At 45.6% G+C, this 25,739-nt stretch overlaps 3 protein-coding genes and 1 pseudogene across 3 annotated transcripts in view; 1 reads left to right on the forward strand and 3 right to left on the reverse strand.

Annotated features, from left to right (window-relative positions):
• Nucleotides 1-25,739, reverse strand: part of SPATA22 (spermatogenesis associated 22) — a 117,922-nt gene that overhangs the window by 84,957 nt on the left and 7,226 nt on the right. The window lies entirely within an intron of this gene.
• Nucleotides 1-25,739, reverse strand: part of TRPV3 (transient receptor potential cation channel subfamily V member 3) — an 86,313-nt gene that overhangs the window by 33,672 nt on the left and 26,902 nt on the right. The window contains exons 3-9 of the mRNA XM_087883470.1: nucleotides 22,439-22,528; nucleotides 19,015-19,119; nucleotides 17,452-17,535; nucleotides 12,333-12,490; nucleotides 9,461-9,637; nucleotides 6,507-6,647; nucleotides 1,735-2,015 (exon numbers count right to left, since the gene is read on the reverse strand). Of these exons, the coding sequence (XP_087739596.1) occupies nucleotides 1,735-2,015; nucleotides 6,507-6,647; nucleotides 9,461-9,637; nucleotides 12,333-12,490; nucleotides 17,452-17,535; nucleotides 19,015-19,119; nucleotides 22,439-22,528 (1,036 nt within the window). The remainder of the gene's footprint in view (nucleotides 1-1,734; nucleotides 2,016-6,506; nucleotides 6,648-9,460; nucleotides 9,638-12,332; nucleotides 12,491-17,451; nucleotides 17,536-19,014; nucleotides 19,120-22,438; nucleotides 22,529-25,739) is intronic.
• LOC148116999 (uncharacterized) lies at nucleotides 2,795-4,574 on the reverse strand (the record flags this gene model as incomplete). The annotated part of the gene is made up of 5 exons (XM_087882254.1): nucleotides 2,795-2,965; nucleotides 3,300-3,501; nucleotides 3,752-3,858; nucleotides 4,218-4,404; nucleotides 4,540-4,574. Coding segments are annotated over 5 exons (702 nt in total), but the record flags the coding sequence as incomplete, so codon positions are not given.
• LOC148117000 (uncharacterized) lies at nucleotides 19,622-21,469 on the forward strand (annotated as a pseudogene).

The raw sequence follows: 25,739 nt of genomic DNA on the forward strand, positions 1-25,739 counted from the left end.
AGAGTTCCAAGATCCAGATCAGAGTTGTCAGCCACTCCCAAAATCAGAATTTCATAAGCAGAATCCTTGCTGGCTGGGGAATTCTGGCGGTTGAAGTCCATATAGCTTAAAGTTGCTGAGGTTAATAAACACAGTTTTAGGGTCACACGTAGGCACTGAGAAAAGTAAAATGGGAGTTCCTGCTCAAATATTTCATCCCCCTTCTCTGAAGAAAACAGAGGTTCAGGTTAAGGGCAGGGTGTTCCCATGGAAGGGGTCAAAAAAGTCAAGATGGAGTCACGATGATGGAAGGAAAGCTCTGGAAAGCATCTTGATTTTTTTAATATATCTCCTTCTTCCTGGGCAAGAAGCAACAGAGTTAGTCTTCAACTTAGATCCATTCATTTAGCAACATTTCAAAGTTATAACAGAATGGGAAAAAAATGACCAGTCCTCACACTTACAACTGACATAGCACCTCCGTGGTCATGTGATCAAAATTTTGACACTTGGCAACCAGTATGTATTTACATCCCTGATTTTATGACCTTTTTGCCACGGTTCTTAAGCAAATCACTGCAGTTGTGTAGAAAATCTCACAGTCGCTAAGTGAATCCAGCCACCTGGGAAGGTCACAAATGGTGATCATATGACCCCGGGATGCTGCCACCATCGTGTGAACCGGTTGCCAAGTGCCCGAATTCTGATCACACAACCACGGGGATGCTGCAACCGTCATAAGTGTGAGGACTGGTTGTAAGTCACATTTTTTCACTGATGTTGTAACTTCAAAAAGTTGTAAGTTGAGGACTACTTGTATGTACAGGTAGTCCTTGAGTTACAACCATAGCGGAGCCCAAAATTTATGTTGCTATGTGAAACATTTGTTAAAGAGAGTTTTGCCCCATTTTATGACTTTTCTGGCCACAGTTGCTAAGTGAATCATTGCATTTGTTAAATTAGTAACCCGGTTGTTATGTGAAGCTGGATTCCCCCTTGACTTTACTTGTCAGAAGGTCGCAAAAGGGGATCACGTGACCCCGGGACACTGCAACCGTCATAAATGTGAGTCGGTTCCCAAGGGTCTGGAATTTGATCACGTGACCCTGGCGATGCTGCAATGGTCATAAGTGTGAAAAATTGTCATAAATTGCTAAGTGTGTCGCTACAGTTGATAAGTTAGTAACCTGGTTGTTAAGCGAATCTGGGTTCCCCGTTGAGTTTTCTTGTCAGAAGGTCAAAAAAAGGGGATCCCATTGATTTATTTATTTTTATTTTATTAAATTGGGACACAGCAACCGTCATAAGTATGAATCAGTTGCCAAGCACCTGAATTGTGACGACATGACCATGGGGGTGCTGCAAAGGTCGTAACTGTGAAAAGTGGCCATAAGTCGCTTTTTTTCAGTTCCGTTGTAACTTTGAATGGTCACTAAATGAACTGTTTTAAGTCAAGGATTACCCATAGATAGGTCTACCTCAGTGGTGGGTTTCCGATATTGTTACCCCTGGTTTGCCGTATGCACACTCACTTCACACACACACACACACACACACACACACACACACACACACACACACACTTTCCACACATGTGCTTTGCTCGCGCACGTGCCTTCCGTGCGGGCGCTGGCCTCAAAAGTGTGGCTAAATAGGACGGCATAGCGCCGGGGCAAGTGGGCGGGCCCACCCGCGATCTCCGCAACCAGTTCAGGCGAACCGGGGCGAACCGGCTGCATACCACCTCCGGCCTACCTCTAACTTCCCCGTTTTGGCTGCTAGCTGCAGAGGCGTTAAACCATCTTTATTCTTCATCATCTCCAAATCCCGGCTTCTGCTTTTCAAGAGGATGGCGTCGTACATCCGCCGGATAAAGTCATTTTGGGTCTTAAAGTCTTCCGCCACGGTCACCAAGGCGTGGAGGATGTTGTTCCCTCGCGCATCCTGAGACTTGATGTCCGTCTTGCTGTTCTCCATCAAGAGATGGACAATGTCCGGCTGGTTGGTGCAGGCCGCTAACGCCAGGGGGGTCTCGCCTGCAAAGAGGGTGCCAAGTGGTGGGGTTTGAGAGTCAGTGTTTACTATGTGGGGCCTTTAGCTGAGGGGCTAAAGTCTTGCTAATTCCATCTTGCTTTGTTATTTTTTATAGTTTTCAAAAAAAAAATTCTTCACATTCATGAAAGCTCGGGAAAGTTTCAAAGATCTCACAAGGTTCGAAGAAACACGAATGCAAGCAAAGTTTAATGAAAATAAAATGGATTGTTTCTTTAAGAGATGAGATAGATAGATAGATAGATAGATAGATAGATAGATAGATAGATAGATAGATAGATAGATAGATAGATAGATAGAGTAGGTAGGTAGATAGGTAGGTAGATAGGTAGGTAGATACGATAGATATGGATAGTGGATAGATAGATAGATAGATAGATAGATAGATAGATAGATAGATAGATGGATGGATGGATGGATGGATGGATGGGTAGATGATAGATAGATAGATGATAGATAGGTGATAGATAGATATGATAGAGAGAGAGAGATAGGGATAGATAGATGATAGATAGATAGATAGATAGATGGATGGATGGATAGAATAGAATAGATAGAAGATAAATAGATAGATAGATAGATAGATAGATAGATAGATAGATAGATAGATAGATAGATGATAGATATGATAGATAGATGATAGATAGATGATAGATATAGATAGATGATAGATAGATAGATAGATAGATAGATAGATAGATAGATAGATGGGTAGATGATAGATAGATAGATGATAGATAGGTGATAGATAGATATGATAGAGAGAGAGAGATAGGGATAGATAGATGATAGATAGATAGATAGATAGATAGATAGATAGATAGATAGATAGATGGATGGATGGATAGAATAGAATAGATAGAAGATAGATAGATAGATAGATAGATAGATAGATAGATAGATAGATAGATAGATAGATAGATGATAGATATGATAGATAGATGATAGATAGATGATAGATATAGATAGATGATAGATAGATATGATAGAGAGAGAGAGGGATAGATAGATAGATGATAGATATGATAGATAGATGAGAGATAGATGAGAGATATAGATAGATGAGAGATAGATATGATAGAGAGATAGAGAGATAGATAGGGATAGATAGATAGATGATAGAGAGAGAGAGATAGGGATAGATAGATGATAGATATGATAGATAGATGGATGGATGGATGGATGGATGGATAAATAAATAGATAGATAGATAGATGATAGGTAGATAGATAGATAGATGATAGGTAGATAGATAGATAGATAGATAGATAGATAGATGATAGATAGATAGATAGATAGATAGATAGATAGATAGATAGATAGATGGATGATAGGTAGATAGATAGATAGATAGATGGATGGACGGATGGAATAGATAGAAGATAGATAGATAGATAGATAGATAGATAGATAGATGATAGATAGATAGATATAGATAGATAGATTATAGATGATAGATATAGATAGATGATAGATAGATATGAGAGAGAGAGAGGTAGGGATAGATAGATGATAGAGAGAGAGAGATAGGGATAGGTAGATGATAGATGGATGGATGGATGGATGGACGGACGGATGGACAGATGGATGGATGATAGATAGATAGATAGATAGATAGATAGATAGATAGATAGATAGATGGGTAGATGATAGATAGATAGATGATAGATAGGTGATAGATAGATATGATAGAGAGAGAGATAGGGATAGATAGATGATAGATAGATAGATAGATAGATAGATAGATAGATAGATAGATAGATAGATAGATGGATGGATGGATAGAATAGAATAGATAGAAGATAAATAGATAGATAGATAGATAGATAGATAGATGATAGATATGATAGATAGATGATAGATAGATGATAGCTATAGATAGATGATAGATAGATATGATAGAGAGAGAGAGGGATAGATAGATGATAGATATGATAGATAGATGAGAGATAGATAAGAGATATAGATAGATGAGAGATAGATATGATAGAGAGATAGAGAGATAGATAGGGATAGATAGATAGATGATAGAGAGAGAGATAGGGATAGATAGATGATAGATATGATAGATAGATGGATGGATGGATGGATGGATAAATAAATAGATAGATAGATAGATGATAGGTAGATAGATAGATAGATGATAGGTAGATAGATAGATAGATAGATAGATAGATAGATGATAGATAGATAGATAGATAGATAGATAGATAGATAGATAGATAGATGGATGATAGGTAGATAGATAGATAGATAGATGGATGGACGGATGGAATAGATAGAAGATAGATAGATAGATAGATAGATAGATAGATAGATGATAGATAGATAGATATAGATAGATAGATTATAGATGATAGATATAGATAGATGATAGATAGATATGAGAGAGAGAGAGGTAGGGATAGATAGATGATAGAGAGAGAGAGATAGGGATAGATAGATGATAGATGGATGGATGGACGGACGGATGGACAGATGGATGGATGATAGATAGATAGATAGATAGATAGATAGATAGATAGATAGATAGATAGGCACACACACAGAGAGAAAGGGGGGATGGAGGGAGGTAAAGATGGATAGGCAGATAGATAGAAATACAGAGAAAGAACAAGAGAGATAGAAATAGACAGAGACAAATAGGAGATAGGTAAGGATGGATATATAGACAGAGAAGCAGAAGGACAGAGAGACAGAGATAATGATGGGTGGATGGATTTCTAGATAGGAGTTAGATAAGATAGAAAGAGAATACAAGAAAGAAAGAGAGAGAAAGAAAAAAGAAAAAAGAGGGAGAGAGAGAAAAAGTAATGGATAGAGAGAGAGAGAGATAATAGATAAATAGATAAATAGACAGACAGACAGAATTTGGAATGCAACAGACATTGTCAGACCATAGCTTGAGAGCAGTTTGAAAAATGATGTGGTAATTTGCCTTAAGAAAAAGTTTGGGAGCTTCTGCATGGTCTCCGAATACACAATTATTTTTCTGTCAAGCAGGGAATAAAATAATTATGAAGCCAACAAACACACATTTATTTCACGAGACGGAAGAGCTAAGATTGATCAGCGACTGCTAACATAATATTTTCTTTGTCACGTTTCATTTGTACCCCGCCTTGATAAATAACATAAACTATAGTGATTAAATCTTGATTTATTATTCGAGATGTTATTATTATGCATTTCTCAAGGCGTGGAACAAACTCAGGAAAGAGAACATACGGATTGGAATTCGGTACAAGTCCCATCCCAGGAAACAAATCTTAACATGAAAGGGAGATGGGCGGTTAAGAAACATGAAATATAAACAAACCCCCCCCCCAAAAAAACAAAAACATCATGACTTTTAAAATCACACACTGGAGTTAGGACCCACAAAAAAATAAAAGAAGTCCTAAAGTCAGATCAGGCACAAGCTGACCTGTTTTACGACTATCACAATTTAGGATAATTGTTAGGCTAAATTGCGATCGCATCATGTCAAGGATGCAATTCTTGGCCATTGCTGTCCGGATGCTGCCATATTATTATATTATTTGTATTATTTATTTGTATCCTGCCTTTATTATTTTTACAAATAACTCGGGGCGGCAAACATATCCAACACACCTCCCCACAACAACAACCTTGTGAAGTGGGTTGGGCTGAGAGAAAGGAACTGGTTCAAAGTCACCCAGCTGGCTTCCATGGCTAAGGTGGGACTAGAACTCACAGTCTCCTGGTGATTGGCCCAAAATCACCCTACCAGCTTTCTTGCCCAAGACAGAACTAGAACTCCCAGTCTCCTGGCGATTGGCCAAAGTCATCCAGCCAGCTTTCAGGCCTAAGGCAGGACTAGAACTCACCTTCTCCTGGTGATTGGCTCAAAGTCACCCAGCTGGCTTTCATGCCTAAGGCAGGCCTAGAACTCACCATCTCCTGGTGATTGGTCCAAAGTCACCCAGCTGGCTTTCAGGCCTAAGGCAGGACTAGAACTCACCATCTCCTGCTGATTGGCCCAAAGTCACCCAGCCATCTTTCAGGCCTAAGGCAGGACTAGAATTCACAGTCTCCTGGTAATTGATCGAAAGTCAGCCAGGTGGTTTTCATGCCTAAAGCAGGACTAGAATTCACTGTCTCCTGGTGATTGGCCCAAAGTCACCCAGCCATCGTTCAGGCCTAAGGCAGGACTAGAACTCACAGTCTCCTGATAATTGATCCAAAATCAGCCAGGTGGTTTTCATGCCTAAGGCAGGACTAGAACTCACCATCTCCTGGTGATTGGCCCAAAGTCACCCAGCCTAAGGCCTAAAATGGGACTAGAACTCACTGTCTCCTAGGGGTTGAGGCCTTAACCCCGAGACCAAACTTGTGATCCCGAAACCTCGCAAATTGGGACACGGGAGGAACATATATGTTTGCTGACCACCCTGGCTTGACCTGTTGAACAGCTCCTTTCCACCATACCTCAGTTTCCGTCAGACCCTTACCAAAATAAAATCCTTCGTGTTTGCGTTTGGGATTAAAGAACACGCCTTGGGCATGGGCGTTGACGTCCGCGCCTTTCTCAATCAGGGTCTGAGTGATGTCATACTGACGTCTCTCGATGGCAATATTTAGAGCGGTCTGTCCTGGGATGGAGAAACAAACAATCATCACCTTTGTGTGTAAGTTTCCATATTAAAAAAATAAATAAAAAATAATAATTCAAACCGGTGTTTCTCAACCTTGGGCCTTTAATATCGGTGGACCTCAACTCCCAGAATTCCCCAGCCAGCTTGATTTAAGTTGGTGGACTTCAATTCCCAGAATTCTCCAGCCAGCTTGCTTTAAGATGGGTGGACTTCCACTCCCAGAATTCCCCAGCCAGCCATGATTTAAGAGGGGCGGATTTCCACTCCCAGAATTCTCCAGCCAGCATGATTTAAGAGGGGCGGATTTCCACTCCCAGAATTCCCCAGCCAGCCATGATTTAAGAGGGGCGGATTTCCACTCCCAGAATTCCCCAGCCAGCATGATTTAAGAGGGGTGGATTTCCACTCCCAGAATTCTCCAGCCAGCATGATTTAAGAGGGGCGGATTTCCACTCCCAGAATTCCCCAGCCAGCTTGCTTTAAGATGGGTAGAGTTCCACTCCCAGAATCCCCCAGCCAGCTTGCTTTAAGATGGGTGGACTTCCATTCCCAGAATTCCCCAGCCAGCCATGATTTAAGAGGGGTGGACTCCCACTCCCAGAATCCCCCAGCCAGCCTGCTTTAAAATGAATGGAGTTCAACTCCCATGTTAGGTGGGCAATTCTGGGAGCGGAAGTCCACACCTCTTAAAGTGGCCAAGCTCGAGAAACCCTGATTTAGAAGATAAACCTCTTTTGCTTTTGAACTCCGTGTGAGCAACAGGCTGTGTCATTCAACTAATCGTGGTTTCTTCCATTTTAACCTTTCATCGAGCTTCTCTTTCAAAAATTATCTTTCAGGAAGCGTCTTTATTGCTTATAATTCGCCTCCTTGGGTAAAGCGGAATACAGTTTTTCTCGTCCACCCTGGACACTTATTTTATGACCTTAAATGTTGTTGTGGCTATGACACACTAAGGGTGTTGGTCAACGTGGTTAAACTTTTACACGAACGCGCTCAACCTATTCAAACTTGGTTCTTTCTCATTTTCAGGGCTGTCCAGAAGAAATGGGGGTGCACTGAGGCCCAAGGAAATCTCAGGAGTGAACCCCGCTTTTTGGAGAGACATATTTTTGGATGTCAGATGTACCCCGTCTTTAAGGAAAAAAAGGGGGGCGGCTAAGAAGGTCCATGCTGGAGGACGTCAAAAAACATCTGGAAGCTTTCAAGAAGAGACTGGACTGCCATCTGTCAGAAATGGTGTAGGGCCGTGATGGCAAATCTATGGCACGCGTGGCCCGCCTTATTGGTGGGCACGCGAGCATTGCCCTAGCTCAGCTCCAGCACGCATGTGCGCGCCGGCCACCTGATTTTCGGGCCTTCCGGTCCCACCAGAAGTCAGGAAACCGGCTGTTTCTGGCCTCCAGAGGGCCTCCGGGCGATGGGGGAGGCCGTTTTCGCCCTCCCCAGGCGCCAAGAAAGCCTCTGGAGCCTGGGGAGGGTGAAAAATGGGCCTACTGGGCCCACCGGGCCATCATGTGCAAAAAGCGGGGGGGTTGCGTGAGGGGGGGTTGTGTGCGCATGCGCGGAAGGGCAGGACGCATTGAATTATGGATGTGGGCAGAAGTACCCGCAACCCCCCACTGGAACGTCCGCTTTTGGCACGCGACGGCAAAAAGGTTAGCCATCACTGGTATAGGGTCTCTTGCTTGGATGGGTTGGACTAGATGATCTACAAGGTCCCTTCCAACTCTATTAAACTGATCTGATTGTTGAGTGGAGGCTGCCATTTTGACTTTTTTGCCCTCTACTATGGATACCTCTGGTAAGTAAGGACAGTCGCCTTTTAAAAGGCATTAATAACAGATCCTGACCTTAATCTACGGCCACAACTGAGCCCACAATTTCGGTTGCTAAGCGAGACAGTTGGTAAATGAGTTTTGTCCTGTTTTACGACTTTTCTTGCCATGGTTGTTAAACGAATCAGTTGATAAATTAGTAATGTGGTTGTTAAGTGAATCTGGCTTCCCCATGGACTTTGCATGTCAGAAGGTCGCCAAAGGGGAATCACATGATCCCGGGACACTGCAACCGTCATAAGTACAAGTCAGTTTCCAACTATCTGAATTTTGATCATGTGACCATGGGGACATTGCCAGGGTCGTAAGTGTGAAAAGCGGTCGTAAGTCACTTCTTTCAGTGCTGTTGCAACTTTGAATGGTCACTGAACGGACTAAGAATGAAAAATACATACTTCCGTTTATCTTCTGGGTGAATTTCTCACTAGATTGAGGGTTTTGTTTGAGTGCTAACCAGTACCTATAATATCATTTTTTCTCCGCTACCCAGCCAATATACAGGTAGTCCTCGACTTAAATAGTTCATTTAGTGACTGTTCGAATTTACAACGGCATTGAAAAAAGTGACTTACGACTGTTTTTCACACTTATGACCGTTGCAGCTATCCACATGATTTACATTCAGATGCTGGAACAACTGACTCACATTTATGACAGTTGCAGTGACCCGGAGTTATGTGATCTCCTTTGGCAACCTTCTGACAAGCCACGACAATGGGATTCACTTAACAACCGTGTGACTAACTGAACAACTGCAATGGTTCCCTTAACCACTGTGGCAAGAAAGGTCATAAAATGAGGCAAAACCCACTTAACGACCGTCTCGCTTAGCAACCAAAATTGTGGGCTCAATTGTGGCCGTAAGTTGAGGACTACCTGTAAACCTTCCGGAGCCTTCCCAGGGTGCACGAGGGAAGTAATTCTCTGACATTTTTTTTGCAAAATTTTCAACCCTGGAACGGGCGCCAATACCTCTATAGGCTTCCTCGGTGTAGGCCGCGTTAATGAGTTTTTCGAGGATTTGGTTTTCTTCGGCAAACGACAGCAACATATTCACAATTTCTTTGGTGTTTTGGTTGATGTTCAGCAGAGCTTTCATGAGGCAGGTTTTCCCGGTGTCTGAAGAGGTCATTTTATTCATCAGATATTCTGCAAAATAAGGATAAATTATCGCGGATGTCCCTCCATGTTAATTAAGGGCTGATTGGGGATGCTACCGCCATGTAACTAGGAGGAAATTACCAATCCCTTTCTCGGGAGGCAAATAAGAAGGCATAATTGCACCAAAAGCTCGTTTAAAAAAATAATTAATAAAGTAATTGCAGGTATCCAGTCATTGCGGTGATGGGGATCCAAACGATTGTTCATAGGGCGGGGTGCAAAAAAAATTAATGTTTCTTATTATGAATGGACAAAACTTGCTATTCTGGAGAAAAAACATTCATTGAATTCCAGAACATCTTAGAAAAAAACGGAATGTTCTAGAGGAAACCAGAACTTTCTAGGGAAAACAAGAACATTCTGGAGAATGCCAGAATTTTCTAGAGAAACCAGAACAGAATGTTCCGGAGAAAACCACACCTTCCTGGAGAAAACCAGAACTTTCTAGAGGAAAAGCCAAAACATTCTGAAGGAAAGCCAGGACATTCTGGAGGAAACTAGAACTTTCTAGAGACAAACAATAAAATTCTGAAGGAAGGCCAGAACATTCTGAATACCAGAATTTTCTAGAGAAAACCAGGACAGAATATTCTGGAGAATATCAGAACTTTCCGGAGAAAACCATTCCGTTCTGGAGAAAAACCAAACCTTACTGGAGAAAACCAGAACATTCTGGATTAAGCCAGAACATTCTGGAGAAAATAAAGACTTTCTGCAAAGCAGAACATTTTAGAAAGGACCAGAACTTTCTAGACAGAATCAGAACATTCTGGAGAATAGTAGAACATTATAGGGAATTCTGGAACATTCCAAGGAATTCTGGAACATTGTATATTTCTCCGAGGATGTGTCCATTCACCCAATCTGATACCACCAGAAACTATTTCTTGTTTCCAAAGTGTTACCGTACTTCCAAAAACTACTAGATCCCCTCTCAGAAGGTCTAAGTCCTACCATGTCCTCAATCCCCAAATAATTGTTTTTGTTTATTTATTTTATTTGTTTTTTGTTTATTTGTTTATTATTTATATCCCACCTTTATTATATTTTACAAATATGTCAAGGTGACGAATATATCCAACAAATCTTCCTGTTTTCCTCACAACAACAACCCTGTGAGGTGGATTGGGCTGAGAGAGAGGGACTAGCTCTAAGTCACCCAGCAAGTTTTCCTGCCTAAGACAGCACTAGAACTCATGGTCCCCTGGTGATTGGCCCAAAGTCACTCACTCAGTTTCATGGCTAAGGCAGGACTAGAACTCCCCGTCTCCTGGTGATTGGCCCAAAGTCACTCACTCAGTTTCATGGCTAAGGCAGGACTAGAACTCAGCATCTCCTGGTGATTGGCCCAAAGTCACCTACCCGCTTTCATGGCTAAAGCAGCACTAGAACTCACTGTCTCCTGGTGATTGGCCCAAACTCACTCACTCGCTTTCATGGCTAAAGCAGCACTAGAACTCACTGTCTCCTGGTGATTGGCCCAAACTCACCCACCCGCTTTCATGGCTAAGGCAGGACTAGAACTCACCGTCCCCTGGTGATTGGCCCAAAGTCACTCACTCAGTTTATATGGCTAAGGCAGGACTAGAACTCCCTGTCTCCTGGTGATTGGCCCAAACTCACCCACCCGCTTTCATGGCTAAGGCAGCACTAGAACTCCCTGTCTCCTGGTGATAGGCCCAAAGTCACTCACTCGCTTTCATGGCTAAGGCAGGACTAGAACTCACCGTCTCCTGGTGATTGGCCCAAACTCACCCACCCGCTTTCATGGCTAAAGCAGCACTAGAACTCACCATCTCCTGGTGATTGGCCCAAAGTCACTCACTCGCTTTCATGGCTAAGGCAGCACTAGAACTCACCATCTCCTGGTGATTGGCCCAAAGTCACACAGCCAACTTTCCTACCTAAGGCAAAACTACAACTCACCGCCTCCTGGTTCCTAGCCTGGTGCCTTAACCACTGGACCAAACTCGCAAAAAATGGGGCAGTTCTTTCACGATTCTCTGGACATTTCTGAAAAGGATGCTCTTAAATGCAGCGCTTGTAGCCCCCTGGAAGCGGGTGCCTCAGGGGTGAAATCCAGCAGGTTCCGACAGGTTCTGGAGAACCGGTAGCGGAAATTTTGAGTAGTTCGCAGAACCGGCAAATACCACCTCTGGCTGGCCCCAGAGTGGGGAGGGAATGGAGGTTTTGCAATATCCTTCTCCTGGAGTGGGGAGGGAATGGGGATTTTGCAGTATCCTTCCCTTAGGAGTTGGGAGGGAATGGGGATTTTGCAGTATTCTTCCCCTGGAGTGGGGGAGGGAATGGAGATTTTGCAATATCTTTCCCCCAAGTGGGAAGGAAATGGGGATTTTGTAGTATCCTTCCCCCCAGGAGTGGGATGGGAATGAGGATTTTGCAGCATCCTTCCCCCAGGACTAGGGTGGGAATGGGGATTTTGCAGTATCCTTCCCCCAGGAGTGGGGAGGGAATGGGGATTTTGCAGAATCCTTCCCCCACCACGCCCACCAAGCCACACCGCACCCACCAAGCTACGCCCATAGAACCGGTAGTAAAAAAAAATTGGATTTCACCACTGGGGTGCCTCCTTCATTCTCGGCATCCAAGCCCCCTAAAATTATTCCGGCCATGGAAATTCAACTTTTTCCTCCCTGCAGAGGTTAGAGCAAAGGACACCAACCTTGGACGGTCAAATTTTGGCACCTGTGAGACCGTTCCTTCATTTCCGCCAGAACACTTTGTAGATCCTCCAGATTTCCTTCCGTAACCGCCCGGAAAAGGTATTTTTTCAGCTTCTTACGACGACTGTTCGGCTGAGCATTTTGGGTTGAATTCGTGCTGGGGAAAAGAGAAAAAAATGTGGGTGCTTTTTGGGGTGCAGACTAAGGAAGGGGCAAGCCACATCTCCCCCTGTTTGGGGAAGGTGAGTGGTTTTTTTTTTTTTTTTTTTTTGACACGAGGAGCGCATCAGACTGGCCTACCTAGTCAGGATGTTGTGCAACCAATAATAAAATTGCTCGGAAGGGTCTCTACGAATGCTATGAGGTTTTTTTGGGGGGGGGATTCATTCAAAGACACACAAGCAGAAAGAACATAACATACACATATAACTGGGCCCATGTTCCATCTAGATGCCTTCCAATCAATTTTTGGAAACCTTGAGGTCAGGCCACATCAGGAGAAAAAGACATAATCAATAATTCTAATCAAGTCCAGCAATTAATCTACAATGGATTTTCCCAATCTTGGTGATTGGGTGGACTGAAACATACTGGCTGGGGGATTCTGGGAGTGGAAGTCCATCCCTCTTAAAGCATGCTGGCTGGGGGATTCTGGGAGTGGAAGTCCATCCCTCTTAAAGCAGGCTGGCTGGGGGATTCTGGGAGTGGAAGTCCATCCCTCTTAAAGCAAGCTGGCTGGGGAATTCTGGGAGTGGAAGTCCACCCTCTTAAAGCAAGCTGGCTGGGGGATTCTGGGAGTGGAAGTCCACCCTCTTAAAGCAAGCTGGCTGGGGAATTCTGGGAGTGGAAGTCCACCCTCTTAAAGCAAGCTGGCTGGGGAATTCTGGGAGTGGAAGTCCACCCTCTTAAAGCAGGCTGGCTGGGGAATTCTGGGAGTGGAAGTCCACCCTCTTAAAGCAGGCTGGCTGGGGAATTCTGGGAGTGGAAGTCCACCCTCTTAAAGCATGCGGGTTGGGGAATTCTGGGAGTGGAAGTCCACCCTCTTAAAGCAAGCTGGCTGGGGAATTCTGGGAGTGGAAGTCCACCCTCTTAAAGCAGGCTGGCTGGGGGATTCTGGGAGTGGAAGTCCACCCCCCTCTTAAAGCATGCTGGCTGGGGAATTCTGGGAGTGGAAGTCCATCCCTCTTAAAGCATGCTGGCTGGGGGATTCTGGGAGTGGAAGTCCATCCCTCTTAAAGCACGCTGGCTGGGGAATTCTGGGAGTGGAAGTCCACCCCTCTTAAAGCACGCTGGCTGGGGAATTCTGGGAGTGGAAGTCCACCCCCCTCTTAAAGCATGCTGGCTGGGGAATTCTGGGAGTGGAAGTCCATCCCTCTTAAAGCATGCTGGCTGGGGAATTCTGGGAGTGGAAGTCCACCCCTCTTAAAGCATGCTGGCTGGGGGATTCTGGGAGTGGAAGTCCACCCCCCTCTTAAAGCATGCTGGCTGGGGAATTCTGGGAGTGGAAGTCCATCCCTCTTAAAGCATGCTGGCTGGGGAATTCTGGGAGTGGAAGTCCACCCCTCTTAAAGCACGCTGGCTGGGGAATTCTGGGAGTGGAAATCCGCCCTCTTAAAGCAGGCTGGCTGGGGGATTCTGGGAGTGGAAATCCGCCCTCTTAAAGCAGGCTGGCTGGGGGATTCTGGGAGTGGAAGTCCACCCTCTTAAAGCATGCGGGTTGGGGAATTCTGGGAGTGGAAGTCCACCCTCTTAAAGCAGGCTGGCTGGGGAATTCTGGGAGTGGAAGTCCACCCTCTTAAAGCAGGCTGGCTGGGGAATTCTGGGAGTGGAAGTCCACCCTCTTAAAGCATGCGGGTTGGGGAATTCTGGGAGTGGAAGTCCACCCTCTTAAAGCAAGCTGGCTGGGGAATTCTGGGAGTGGAAGTCCACCCTCTTAAAGCAAGCTGGCTGGGGGATTCTGGGAGTGGAAGTCCACCCTCTTAAAGCAAGCTGGCTGGGGAATTCTGGGAGTGGAAGTCCACCCTCTTAAAGCAAGCTGGCTGGGGAATTCTGGGAGTGGAAGTCCACCCTCTTAAAGCAGGCTGGCTGGGGAATTCTGGGAGTGGAAGTCCACCCCCCTCTTAAAGCCTGCTGGCTGGGGGATTCTGGGAGTGGAAGTCCACCCCCCTCTTAAAGCATGCTGGCTGGGGGATTCTGGGAGTGGAAGTCCATCCCTCTTAAAGCATGCTGGCTGGGGGATTCTGGGAGTGGAAGTCCATCCCTCTTAAAGCATGCTGGCTGGGGAATTCTGGGAGTGGAAGTCCACCCCTCTTAAAGCACGCTGGCTGGGGAATTCTGGAAGTGGAAATCCGCCCTCTTAAAGCAGGCTGGCTGGGGGATTCTGGGAGTGGAAGTCCACCCTCTTAAAGCACGCTGGCTGGGGAATTATGGGAGTGGAAGTCCACCCCCCTCTTAAAGCCTGCTGGCTGGGGGATTCTGGGAGTGGAAGTCCACCCTCTTAAAGCCTGCTGTCTGGGGGATTCTGGGAGTGGAAATCCATCCCTCTTAAAGCATGCTGGCTGGGGGATTCTGGGAGTGGAAGTCCACCCCTCTTAAAGCACGCTGGCTGGGGAATTCTGGGAGTGGAAATCCGCCCTCTTAAAGCAGGCTGGCTGGGGGATTCTGGGAGTGGAAGTCCACCCTCTTAAAGCACGCTGGCTGGGGAATTATGGGAGTGGAAGTCCACCCCCCTCTTAAAGCCTGCTGGCTGGGGGATTCTGGGAGTGGAAGTCCACCCTCTTAAAGCCTGCTGTCTGGGGGATTCTGGGAGTGGAAATCCATCCCTCTTAAAGCATGCTGGCTGGGGGATTCTGGGAGTGGAAGTCCATCCCTCTTAAAGCCTGCTGTCTGGGGGATTCTGGGAGTGGAAATCCATCCGTCTTAAAGCATGCTGGCTGGGGGATTCTGGGAGTGGAAGTCCACCCTCTTAAAGCCTGCTGTCTGGGGGATTCTGGGAGTGGAAATCCATCCCTCTTAAAGCATGCTGGCTGGGGGATTCTGGGAGTGGAAGTCCATCCCTCTTAAAGCATGCTGGCTGGGGAATTCTGGGAGTGGAAATCCGCCCTCTTAAAGCAGGCTGGCTGGGGGATTCTGGGAGTGGAAATCCATCCCTCTTAAAGCATGCTGGCTGGGGGATTCTGGGAGTGGAAGTCCACCCTCTTAAAGCCTGCTGTCTGGGGGATTCTGGGAGTGGAAATCCATCCCTCTTAAAGCACGCTGGCTGGGGGATTCTGGGAGTGGAAGTCCATCCCTCTTAAAGCACGCTGGCTGGGGGATTCTGGGAGTGGAAGTCCATCCCTCTTAAAGCACGCTGGCTGGGGAATTCTGGGAGTGGAAGTCCACCCCTCTTAAAGCACGCTGGCTGGGGGATTCTGGGAGTGGAAGTCCACCCCTCTTAAAGCACGCTGGCTGGGGAATTCTGGGAGTGGAAGTCCACCCCTCTTAAAGCACGCTGGCTGGGGAATTCTGGGAGTGGAAATCCGCCCTCTTAAAGCAGGCTGGCTGGGGGATTCTGGGAGTGGAAGTCCACCCTCTTAAAGCACGCTGGCTGGGGAATTCTGGGAGTGGAAGTCCACCCCCCTCTTAAAGCCTGCTGGCTGGGGGATTCTGGGAGTGGAAGTCCACCCATCTTAAAGCCTGCTGGCTGGGGGATTCTGGGAGTGGAAGCCCACCCCTCTTAAAGCCTGCTGGCTGGGGGATTCTGGGAGTGGAAGTCCACCCCTCTTAAAGCATGCTGGCTGGGGGATTCTGGGAGTGGAAGTCCACCCCCCTCTTAAAGCATGCTGGCTGGGGAATTCTGGGAGTGGAAGTCCATCCCTCTTAAAGCATGCTGGCTGGGGAATTCTGGGAGTGGAAGTCCATCCCTCTTAAAGCATGCTGGCTGGGGGATTCTGGGAGTGGAAGTCCATCCCTCTTAAAGCATGCTGGCTGGGGAATTCTGGGAGTGGAAGTCCACCCCTCTTAAAGCACGCTGGCTGGGGAATTCTGGGAGTGGAAATCCGCCCTCTTAAAGCAGGCTGGCTGGGGAATTCTGGGAGTGGAAGTCCACCCTCTTAAAGCACGCTGGCTGGGGGATTCTGGGAGTGGAAGTCCACCCTCTTAAAGCCTGCTGTCTGGGGGATTCTGGGAGTGGAAATCCATCCGTCTTAAAGCATGCTGGCTGGGGGATTCTGGGAGTGGAAGTCCACCCTCTTAAAGCCTGCTGTCTGGGGGATTCTGGGAGTGGAAATCCATCCCTCTTAAAGCATGCTGGCTGGGGGATTCTGGGAGTGGAAGTCCATCCCTCTTAAAGCATGCTGGCTGGGGAATTCTGGGAGTGGAAATCCGCCCTCTTAAAGCAGGCTGGCTGGGGGATTCTGGGAGTGGAAGCCCACCCCTCTTAAAGCATGCTGGCTGGGGGATTCTGGGAGTGGAAGTCCACCCTCTTAAAGCCTGCTGTCTGGGGGATTCTGGGAGTGGAAGCCCACCCCTCTTAAAGCATGCTGGCTGGGGGATTCTGGGAGTGGAAGTCCACCCTCTTAAAGCATGCTGGCTGGGGGATTCTGGGAGTGGAAGTCCATCCCTCTTAAAGCATGCTGGCTGGGGGATTCTGGGAGTGGAAGTCCATCCCTCTTAAAGCACGCTGGCTGGGGAATTCTGGGAGTGGAAATCCGCCCTCTTAAAGCAGGCTGGCTGGGGGATTCTGGGAGTGGAAGTCCACCCTCTTAAAGCACGCTGGCTGGGGAATTCTGGGAGTGGAAGTCCACCCCCCTCTTAAAGCCTGCTGGCTGGGGGATTCTGGGAGTGGAAGTCCACCCATCTTAAAGCCTGCTGGCTGGGGGATTCTGGGAGTGGAAGCCCACCCCTCTTAAAGCATGGCTGGCTGGGGGATTCTGGGAGTGGAAGTCCACCCATCTTAAAGCACGCTTGCTGGGGAATTCTCTGAGTTGCTCCACCCTTTTAAGGCCTGCTAACTGGGTTATTCTGGGAAGTGAAGCCCACCCATCTTCAAGTCGCCAAGACTGACCTATCGGCTGGCCTATAGGCCCCCACCTCACAGACCCTTCCATCGCCACCCCAACAATCCATGCCTTGCCTTACCAACTCTCAGCATTTGGGGTATATTCCGTCATATCATCCTGGATTGACTGGGGAGAATCCATATCCTCGCAGTTGGCGGAGGCACTGCGTGAAAAAGAAACGAAAAAGAAATGTGAAGGTCGGGAGAATATCTGAATCCGTTATCGGAATATTTCTTCTATGAGTCAATCATTGGAAGAAGATGACATGAACCTGCCAGCAACGTCCTTTCTGAATTTCTCCTCCTTCATCATCGTCATTTAACGACCCCATCATCTCTTGCGGAGTGGAGTCCGGGCCACTGAATGAAGCTAGCAGAATGTTTAATGGCCGGATGCCCTTCCTGTCACCAATGCGGAGTTTTGTTCGGCAGATATATTCTTATTGTGCCCAGAGAGAGAAATATCTGCCTCTATCTAGGATCAAACTCACAGCCTCCTGATCCTGAGGCGAGAGCTCCACCTCTAGGCCACCACATCACTCTGAATTTCTCCCCCTTGGGACCCCCCCCAAATTAAAATGCAAGTTTCCAACAATTTACTACAGTGGTTGAGGAAGAGGGCTGCCCAATGCTGGACATGTTCAAGGAGAGTTTGGTTGGACAACGTCCTCTGGCTGGGCTACCTTCCCTTGAATTCCTGCACAAAGCAAGGGGGTTGGGCTAGATGACCTCCAGGGACCCTTCCCATGCTAGGCTTTAATGATTCCAAGCTCCTGAGGAAATCCTCCAAGATTTCAAAATTTGAGGAAAGGGGAGAAACATTTTTGCTTACGGCTCTGATAGGATGCAACTTCTGGACATTGCAAGAGACAGGTAAGGTATATTCAGGTAGTCCTTGACTTACAACCATTTGTTTAGTGACGAAGTTATAACACCACTGAATAAAGCGACTTATGACCCTTTTCCCACACTTACGACCGTTGCAACATCTCCATGGTCATGTGATCAAAATTCACTTGGCAACCGACTCGTGTTTATGACGGTGGCAGTGTCCCGGGGAGGAGGGGGAGGGGGAGGGGTCACGTGATCCCCTTTTGCGACCTTCTTTCGAGCCACGTCAACGGGGGAGGACCAGATTCACTCAACCACCCTGTTACTCACTTAACATCTGCAGTGATTCGCTTAACAACGGTGGCAAGGAAGGTCGTGAAACGGGGCAGAACTCACTTCACAACTGCCTCGCTTAGCGACGGACATTTGGGTCTCCGAGGTGGTCATAGGTCGAGGATTAGCTGCGGTTCATTCACGCAGAATTTTTTTATTTTGTGTGTTTAATAAATAAAATAAATAAAATGCAGACACTGAGGGTTTGTGCAGGGGGTTATAAATTTTATAAGAGGAAGAGAAAAAAGGGGTTTTATCCCCTGGTTGTGACCCCCCCCGGCTTTTCCATTCCCTCCCCACCTTCCCCCACCCCCCCACCCCACCCCCACCCCGATCAGGAGGTCTGAATGCACACGGGACATGCGCTGATTTAATGCTTCCGGCGCAATGTTCATCCCACGTTGTTTTGGGGATTTGGGCAGGGGGTGGGGGAGGGGGCTTATCAATCCAATAAAACAGAGGAATCCATCAGTACCCACCATGGGCGGATGTTGGAATCCATTGGCTTGGAGAAGATGGGGGGAGACGTCCGGCTTGGTGATGCGTTGCTCTCAAAAGCTTCGATCTCCAGAAAAAAGTGAGAACTGTTGGATGTATTGGATAAAAAGCTGGATTAGTGAGAGTTATGGAACAGGAAGAGAGCTGTCTATCATCTATCTATCTATCTCTATCCATCTATCCATCTACCATCCATTCATTTATCTTTCCGTCTATCCATCTATCATCCATCCATCTTTCCATCCATCCACAGATCCATCCATCCATCCATCCATCTATCCATCTTTCCATCTAACCATCCATCCGTTTTTCCATATATCATCCATCCATCCATCCATCTTTCCATCCATCCATAGATCCATCCATCCATCCATTCATTTATCTTTCCATCTAACCATCCATCATCCATCCATCTTTCCATCTAATGATCCATCTTTCCATCCATCCATCTTTCCATCCATCCATAGATCCATCCATCCATCTTTCCATCTAACCATCCATCCGTTTTTCCATATATCATCCATCCATCCATCCATCTTTCCATCCATCCATCTTTCCATCCATCCATCTTTCCATCCATCCATCTTTCCATCCATCCATAGATCCATCCATCCATCCATTCATTTATCTTTCCATTTATCCATCCATCCATCTATCCATAGCTCCATCCATTTATCCATCCATCTTTCCATCCATTCATTTATCTTTCCATTTATCCATCCATCCATCTATCCATAGCTCCATCCATCTATCCATCCATCTTTCCATCCATCCATCTTTCCATCCATCCATCTTTCCATCTAACCATCCATCCGTTTTTCCATATATCATCCATCCATCCATCCATCTTTCCATCCATCCATAGATCCATCCATCCATCCATTCATTTATCTTTCCATCTAACCATCCATCCATCTATCCATAGCTCCATCCATTTATCTTTCCGTCTATCCATCTATCATCCATCCGTCTTTCCATCCATCCACAGATCCATCCATCCATCCATCCATCTATCCATCTTTCCATCTAACCATCCATCCGTTTTTCCATATATCATCCATCCATCCATCCATCTTTCCATCCATCCATAGATCCATCCATCCATCCATTCATTTATCTTTCCATCTAACCATCCATCATCCATCCATCTTTCCATCTAATGATCCATCTTTCCATCCATCCATCTTTCCATCCATCCATAGATCCATCCATCCATCTTTCCATCTAACCATCCATCCGTTTTTCCATATATCATCCATCCATCCATCCATCTTTCCATCCATCCATCTTTCCATCCATCCATCTTTCCATCCATCCATAGATCCATCCATCCATCCATTCATTTATCTTTCCATTTATCCATCCATCCATCTATCCATAGCTCCATCCATTTATCCATCCATCTTTCCATCCATTCATTTATCTTTCCATTTATCCATCCATCCATCTATCCATAGCTCCATCCATCTATCCATCCATCTTTCCATCCATCCATCTTTCCATCCATCCATCTTTCCATCTAACCATCCATCCGTTTTTCCATATATCATCCATCCATCCATCCATCTTTCCATCCATCCATAGATCCATCCATCCATCCATTCATTTATCTTTCCATCTAACCATCCATCCATCTATCCATAGCTCCATCCATTTATCCATCCATCTATCCATCCATTCATTTATCTTTCCATTTATCCATCCATCCATCTATCCATAGCTCCATCCATCTATCCATCCATCTTTCCATCCATCTTTCCATCCATCCATCCATCTTTCCATCTAACCATCCATCCATTTTTCCATATATCATCCATCCATCCATCCATCTTTCCATCCATCCATAGATCCATCCATCCATCCATTCATTTATCTTTCCATCTAACCATCCATCCATCCTTCCATATATCATCCATCCATCCATTCATTTATCTTTCCATTTATCCATCCATCCATCTATCCATAGCTCCATCCATCTATACATCTATACATCCACCTATAGATCCATTCATCCATCTATTCATCCACTCATAGAGCCATCCATCCATCCATATATCATCCATCTATTCATCTATCCATCCATTCATTTATCTTTCCATTCATCCATCCATCTATCCATCTATCCATCCACCTATAGATCCATTCATCCATCTATCCATCCACCCATAGATCCATCCATCCATCCTTTCATATATCATCCGTCTATCCATCTATTCATTCATCTTTCCATTTATCAATTTATCCATCCAACTATCCATCCATCTATCAAAGCTCCTTGGACAAGAAGAGCCTATCTGTCGCTATAACTTCCTGAGGGCATCAACGTGAAATGTCCTTTCCCTCTTTTATCCTCTCTATTATCCCAGGACTATCCCATCTTTGGGACAGGATGTTCTCTTCAAGGACTTTTCCTTGTCCATGGATGAATCACAGTGACCTTCCCTTCAATTTTGCTAGACTTTACTACCCATTACACCAGGTTACCGGTGGAGAATGATGGGAAATGTAGTCTAATTGCGCCTCAGGGAAGGCAGGATGGAAAGTGGCATAATCCTGACTAAAAAAAAATCACTTCGTCTTGAACGATAGCAGGAAGTTGAATGGAGTTCAGGCCGAAAGGGTCAAAAGAGTCAAAATGGAGGCCATAACCACAAGCCATGTTAAAAAACAAACAACTGTGTGATTGTGGCCACCATCTCAATTTTTTGTGACCCTTTCTTTACAGAGACCACTGAATTGGATTAAATTACAGAATTTTTCAAACCTTGGCCACTTTATGGTTTGTGGACTTCAATTCCCAGAATTCCCCAGCCATCTTGCTGACTGGGGAATTCTGGGAGTTGAAGTCCACACAACTTAAACTGTCCAAGATGGAGAATCTCTAGACTGTAAAATTTCCCAGTCCAACTGTGTGGCCTCCAGCTCCCAGAATTCTCAGCAGGGGGTGTGGCCTTTCTGACTGGGGAATTCTGGGAGTTGAAGTCCGCACAACTTAAAGTGTCCAAAATTGAGAATATCTAGACTGTAACATTTCCCAATCCAACCGTGTGGCCTCCAGCTCCCAGAATTCTCAGCAAGGGGTGTGGCCTTGCGGGCTGGGGAATTCTGGGAGTTGAAGTCCACACAACTTAAACTGTCCAAGATGGAGAATCTCTAGACTGTAACATTTCCCAGTCCAACCGTGTGGCCTCCAGCTCCCAGAATTCTCAGCAAGGGGTGTGGCCTTGCTGGCTGGGGAATTCTGGGAGTTGAAGTCCACCCAGGAACCTAGAATCTTGTGATCCTGGAAAGTAAACCCACATTAGAGGAAAGCCCCAAAGAACCAGGAGGACTAACGGAAAACAATTAAAAACACAACGACAAAGAGAAGGGAAGTCCAGTCATTCTGCAGTGGGTCACACCTACCTGCCCAGGTGAGGTGTGGCGTTTGGGATCTGCCTGGGTTTGACGCGCCAAGAGAGGGTGGAAGGAAAAAGAAGAGAAGCAGGATTGAGCCTGGTTGCAAAGGAAAAACACGTCTAAATATCGGACATTCGTCAGCCAGAAGAAGCAATGAGGGGCTTCAACATGGCGGCCACGGGCAGGGAGTCAAAAAAGTCAAAATGGCAGCCACAAAGAGAGGGGCCTTTTCATCCCGACAACCATCTTGACTTTTCTGACTTTCCTCCCCATATTTCAGTTCAAATTAAACTCTCGAAGCTGAGCTCTATTCCTGGTGACATCGTGAGCACATTACATCCTCCTCCAGTTTGCTTTTTCAAGTTTCCAGTCCAGTTTACAGACCTGGATTGAAGCTGGTTGCAAAGAAAAAACACATCTAAATATTGATTTGTTTCTAAGATGGAAGGCACAACAAGGGGATTAGACATGGCAGTAGCAAGCAGGTGGTTTTCCTGCAAGGCAGGGAGTCAAAAAGGTCAAAAAAGTCAAAATGGCAGCCATAAAGGAAGGGGCCTTTTAATCCCAACTGCCATCCTGACTTTTCTGTCTTCCTTCCCATATTTCACTTAAAATTAAATCAAATTCTCTGAGCCGAACTCAATTTCTGGCAATATCATGGACACATTGCATTCTTCAATTTGCTTTTTCAAGTTTCTAGTCCAGTTTACAGACCTGGATTAAGCAGGAAGTTGCAAATAACCCCCAAGTCCACCCAGAATTGCTTTGGATAGTTAGATGAGCAGCATATACATTTTAAAAAATAAATAATAAATAAACTCATTCCCCTCCTAAAAAAATTAATTGGGCCCATAAAAAGGGTTAATAAGTTTGCAAATTACAAAAAAAAAAAAAAGCAGAATTACCACTCAACTCTCTCTTTCATGTGTTAAATTTAGCATCGAAATGGATCCAATCGTGTAAAGGATTAAACTCACTTCCCCCATACTTAGGATTGTCTGGACATGGAAACCTTATTATTTATTATTTATTATTATTATTATTATTATTATTATTATTATTGCCTACCGGGTCCTCCGTGCAAAAGAGTTGAAGAGACAGACCAGCCCACTTGTGAGCCTCTCTATTATAGAACTCTCTGGGAGCAGCTGGCAATGCTGGTTGCACTTCCCCAGCCCTGATTGGCTGTAGTGAGCAAGCCACACCCCCTGACACCTGTCTGGCCAATGAGGAACGGCCTAGGATGTCTTGAAGTCTTGCTAATGCCCTCTTGGTGCAGGAAAGTGGGAGGGGCCTCCAACCTTGGCCACTTTAAGACCTGTGGACTTCAACTCCCAGAATTCCCCAGCCAACCATGCTTGCTGGGGAATTCTGGGAGTTGAAGTCCACAAGTCCTAAAGTTGCCAATGTTGGAGGCCCTTGATTTAGGATGATTTTTTTTAAACCTGGTTAGGCAATTCTGTGCTGTCAATTCTACCAATGTCTGGTTTAGTCTCTGTGTTGCATGGGAACGCACTCATAGCGGCCTTGTTCTCACAACATGCTGGTTTTGAATTAATCCACGTTACAGTTGTTGTATCCAATGCATTGAATCCATAGCATTCCCCAAAAGTTCGCACCTCAAAAACAGATCAAGGTTAAAACAAGCCAAGGTTCGCAGCCGTTTGCTCTTTCCTCGAGCGAGTGGCGCAAACGCAGCTTGTCTGAACTCTCCTGCTTGGGCGGCGGGGGGGGGGTTAGACTAGATGACCTACAAGGTCCCTTCCAACTAATCTGCAAATCTGAGAGAGCCCAAATGACGTGGCAAAATAGAGATGATGTGACGGTTCCTGACGCAAGGATCGTGAACTAGCGTAATTGGGAGTCAGGCGATCGTGGTGATTACACAAGCCAAGATCAATCCTGTTGCATCACCTTGTGGCACCTTTTCCTTCACCTGATTTTACCTCACAAGGTGGTTATTGGAGTAAAGAGGACAGGAGGGAGCGACGAACATATTCATTCGAGCTCCTGATTACTAACTAAGATGTATGTATATATATATATATACACTCAGGTGGTTCTCGACTTAACAACGGTTCGCTTACTTAATGACCGTTCTCAAAGTTACAACGGGACTGAAAAAAAAGGGACTTAAAACCACCGCTATTCAGGAGCCCTAAATAGAGACATCCAAAATGGCCTCCACTACAAAACCCATCCTCTTCCAGGCTCTAGCTTTGAGAGAAAAAAAAAGAGAGCAAGTCATTTTAAAAGTCTCTTCCCAGCCTTTTCTGTCCTGGGAGGAGATTTGGGGTGGGTGGGAGCTTATTTAGTTCAGTACAGAGTGTCTTTGACTTACAACGGTTTGCTTACTTAATGACCGTTCAAAGTTACAACGGGATTGAAAAAAAATGTGACTTAGGACCATTTTTCATACTTAGGATGGTTCCAGTATACCCCCCCCACCGGTCACGTGATCAAAATTCCGAAGCTTGGCAACTGGCATGTACTTACGACGGTTGAGGAACCCCTTGGTCCCCTTTTGCGACACTCTGACAAGCAAAGTCAACAGGGAAGCCGGATTCGTGTTACTAATTTAAGAACTGTAGAGATTCACTTAACAAACGCGGCGAGAAAAGTCGTAAAAAGGGGGCAAAACTCACCTAGCAAATTTCTCACTTAACGACGTAAATTTCGGGCTCAATTATGGTCGTACGTTGAGGAACTACCTGCATTTTTAACAGCTGCACTGTTCTGGGATCATGTGCTTGCAACCCCTTCCCAGCCGGCTTCAAACAAGCAAAGTCCATGGCACAAGCCAGATTCACTTTAATGACTGTGATTTGCTTAACGCAAAAAAAAAAGGGGGGTCTTAAAATTGCATATGACTCACTTAACGACCGCATCGCTTAGCGACAGGTTGTAATTGTGGTCATATGCCGAGGACTACCTGTATCCCCGGGAGGGGATGTTTAATTGTTGTATGCAGTATTGCTGCAAAATATCTCATAGTTTGACCAGATACGCTCAAACAGTGTAATGAGTAACTAGCTAGTAATATTAATGTATATCCAGTTCGTGATGTAGGAGAATTTGAGAAATGGAAGGGGGTGGAGTCTAGGAGGAGGAACAGCAAATTAGAGGTTGCCATCCAATTCGTTGCATTAGCTGGCAGCAGCTGTTTGACCTCGGTTGACCTTGAAAAGCTCATCAGGGTTGGGCGAATAAGTGCTTGATGGATAGAGCACCACCAGGAAATCCAGGACGGTAGATTAAAAAAAAAATTTCTTGCTAATGCGTTCTTCCTTTCCTGAACTTAAATCAT

The sequence above is a fragment of the Pantherophis guttatus genome, chromosome 1, assembly GCF_059756535.1.
Source record: "Pantherophis guttatus breed Tessera chromosome 1, ASM5975653v1, whole genome shotgun sequence".
In the NCBI taxonomy this organism is placed as follows: Eukaryota; Metazoa; Chordata; class Lepidosauria; order Squamata; family Colubridae; genus Pantherophis; species Pantherophis guttatus.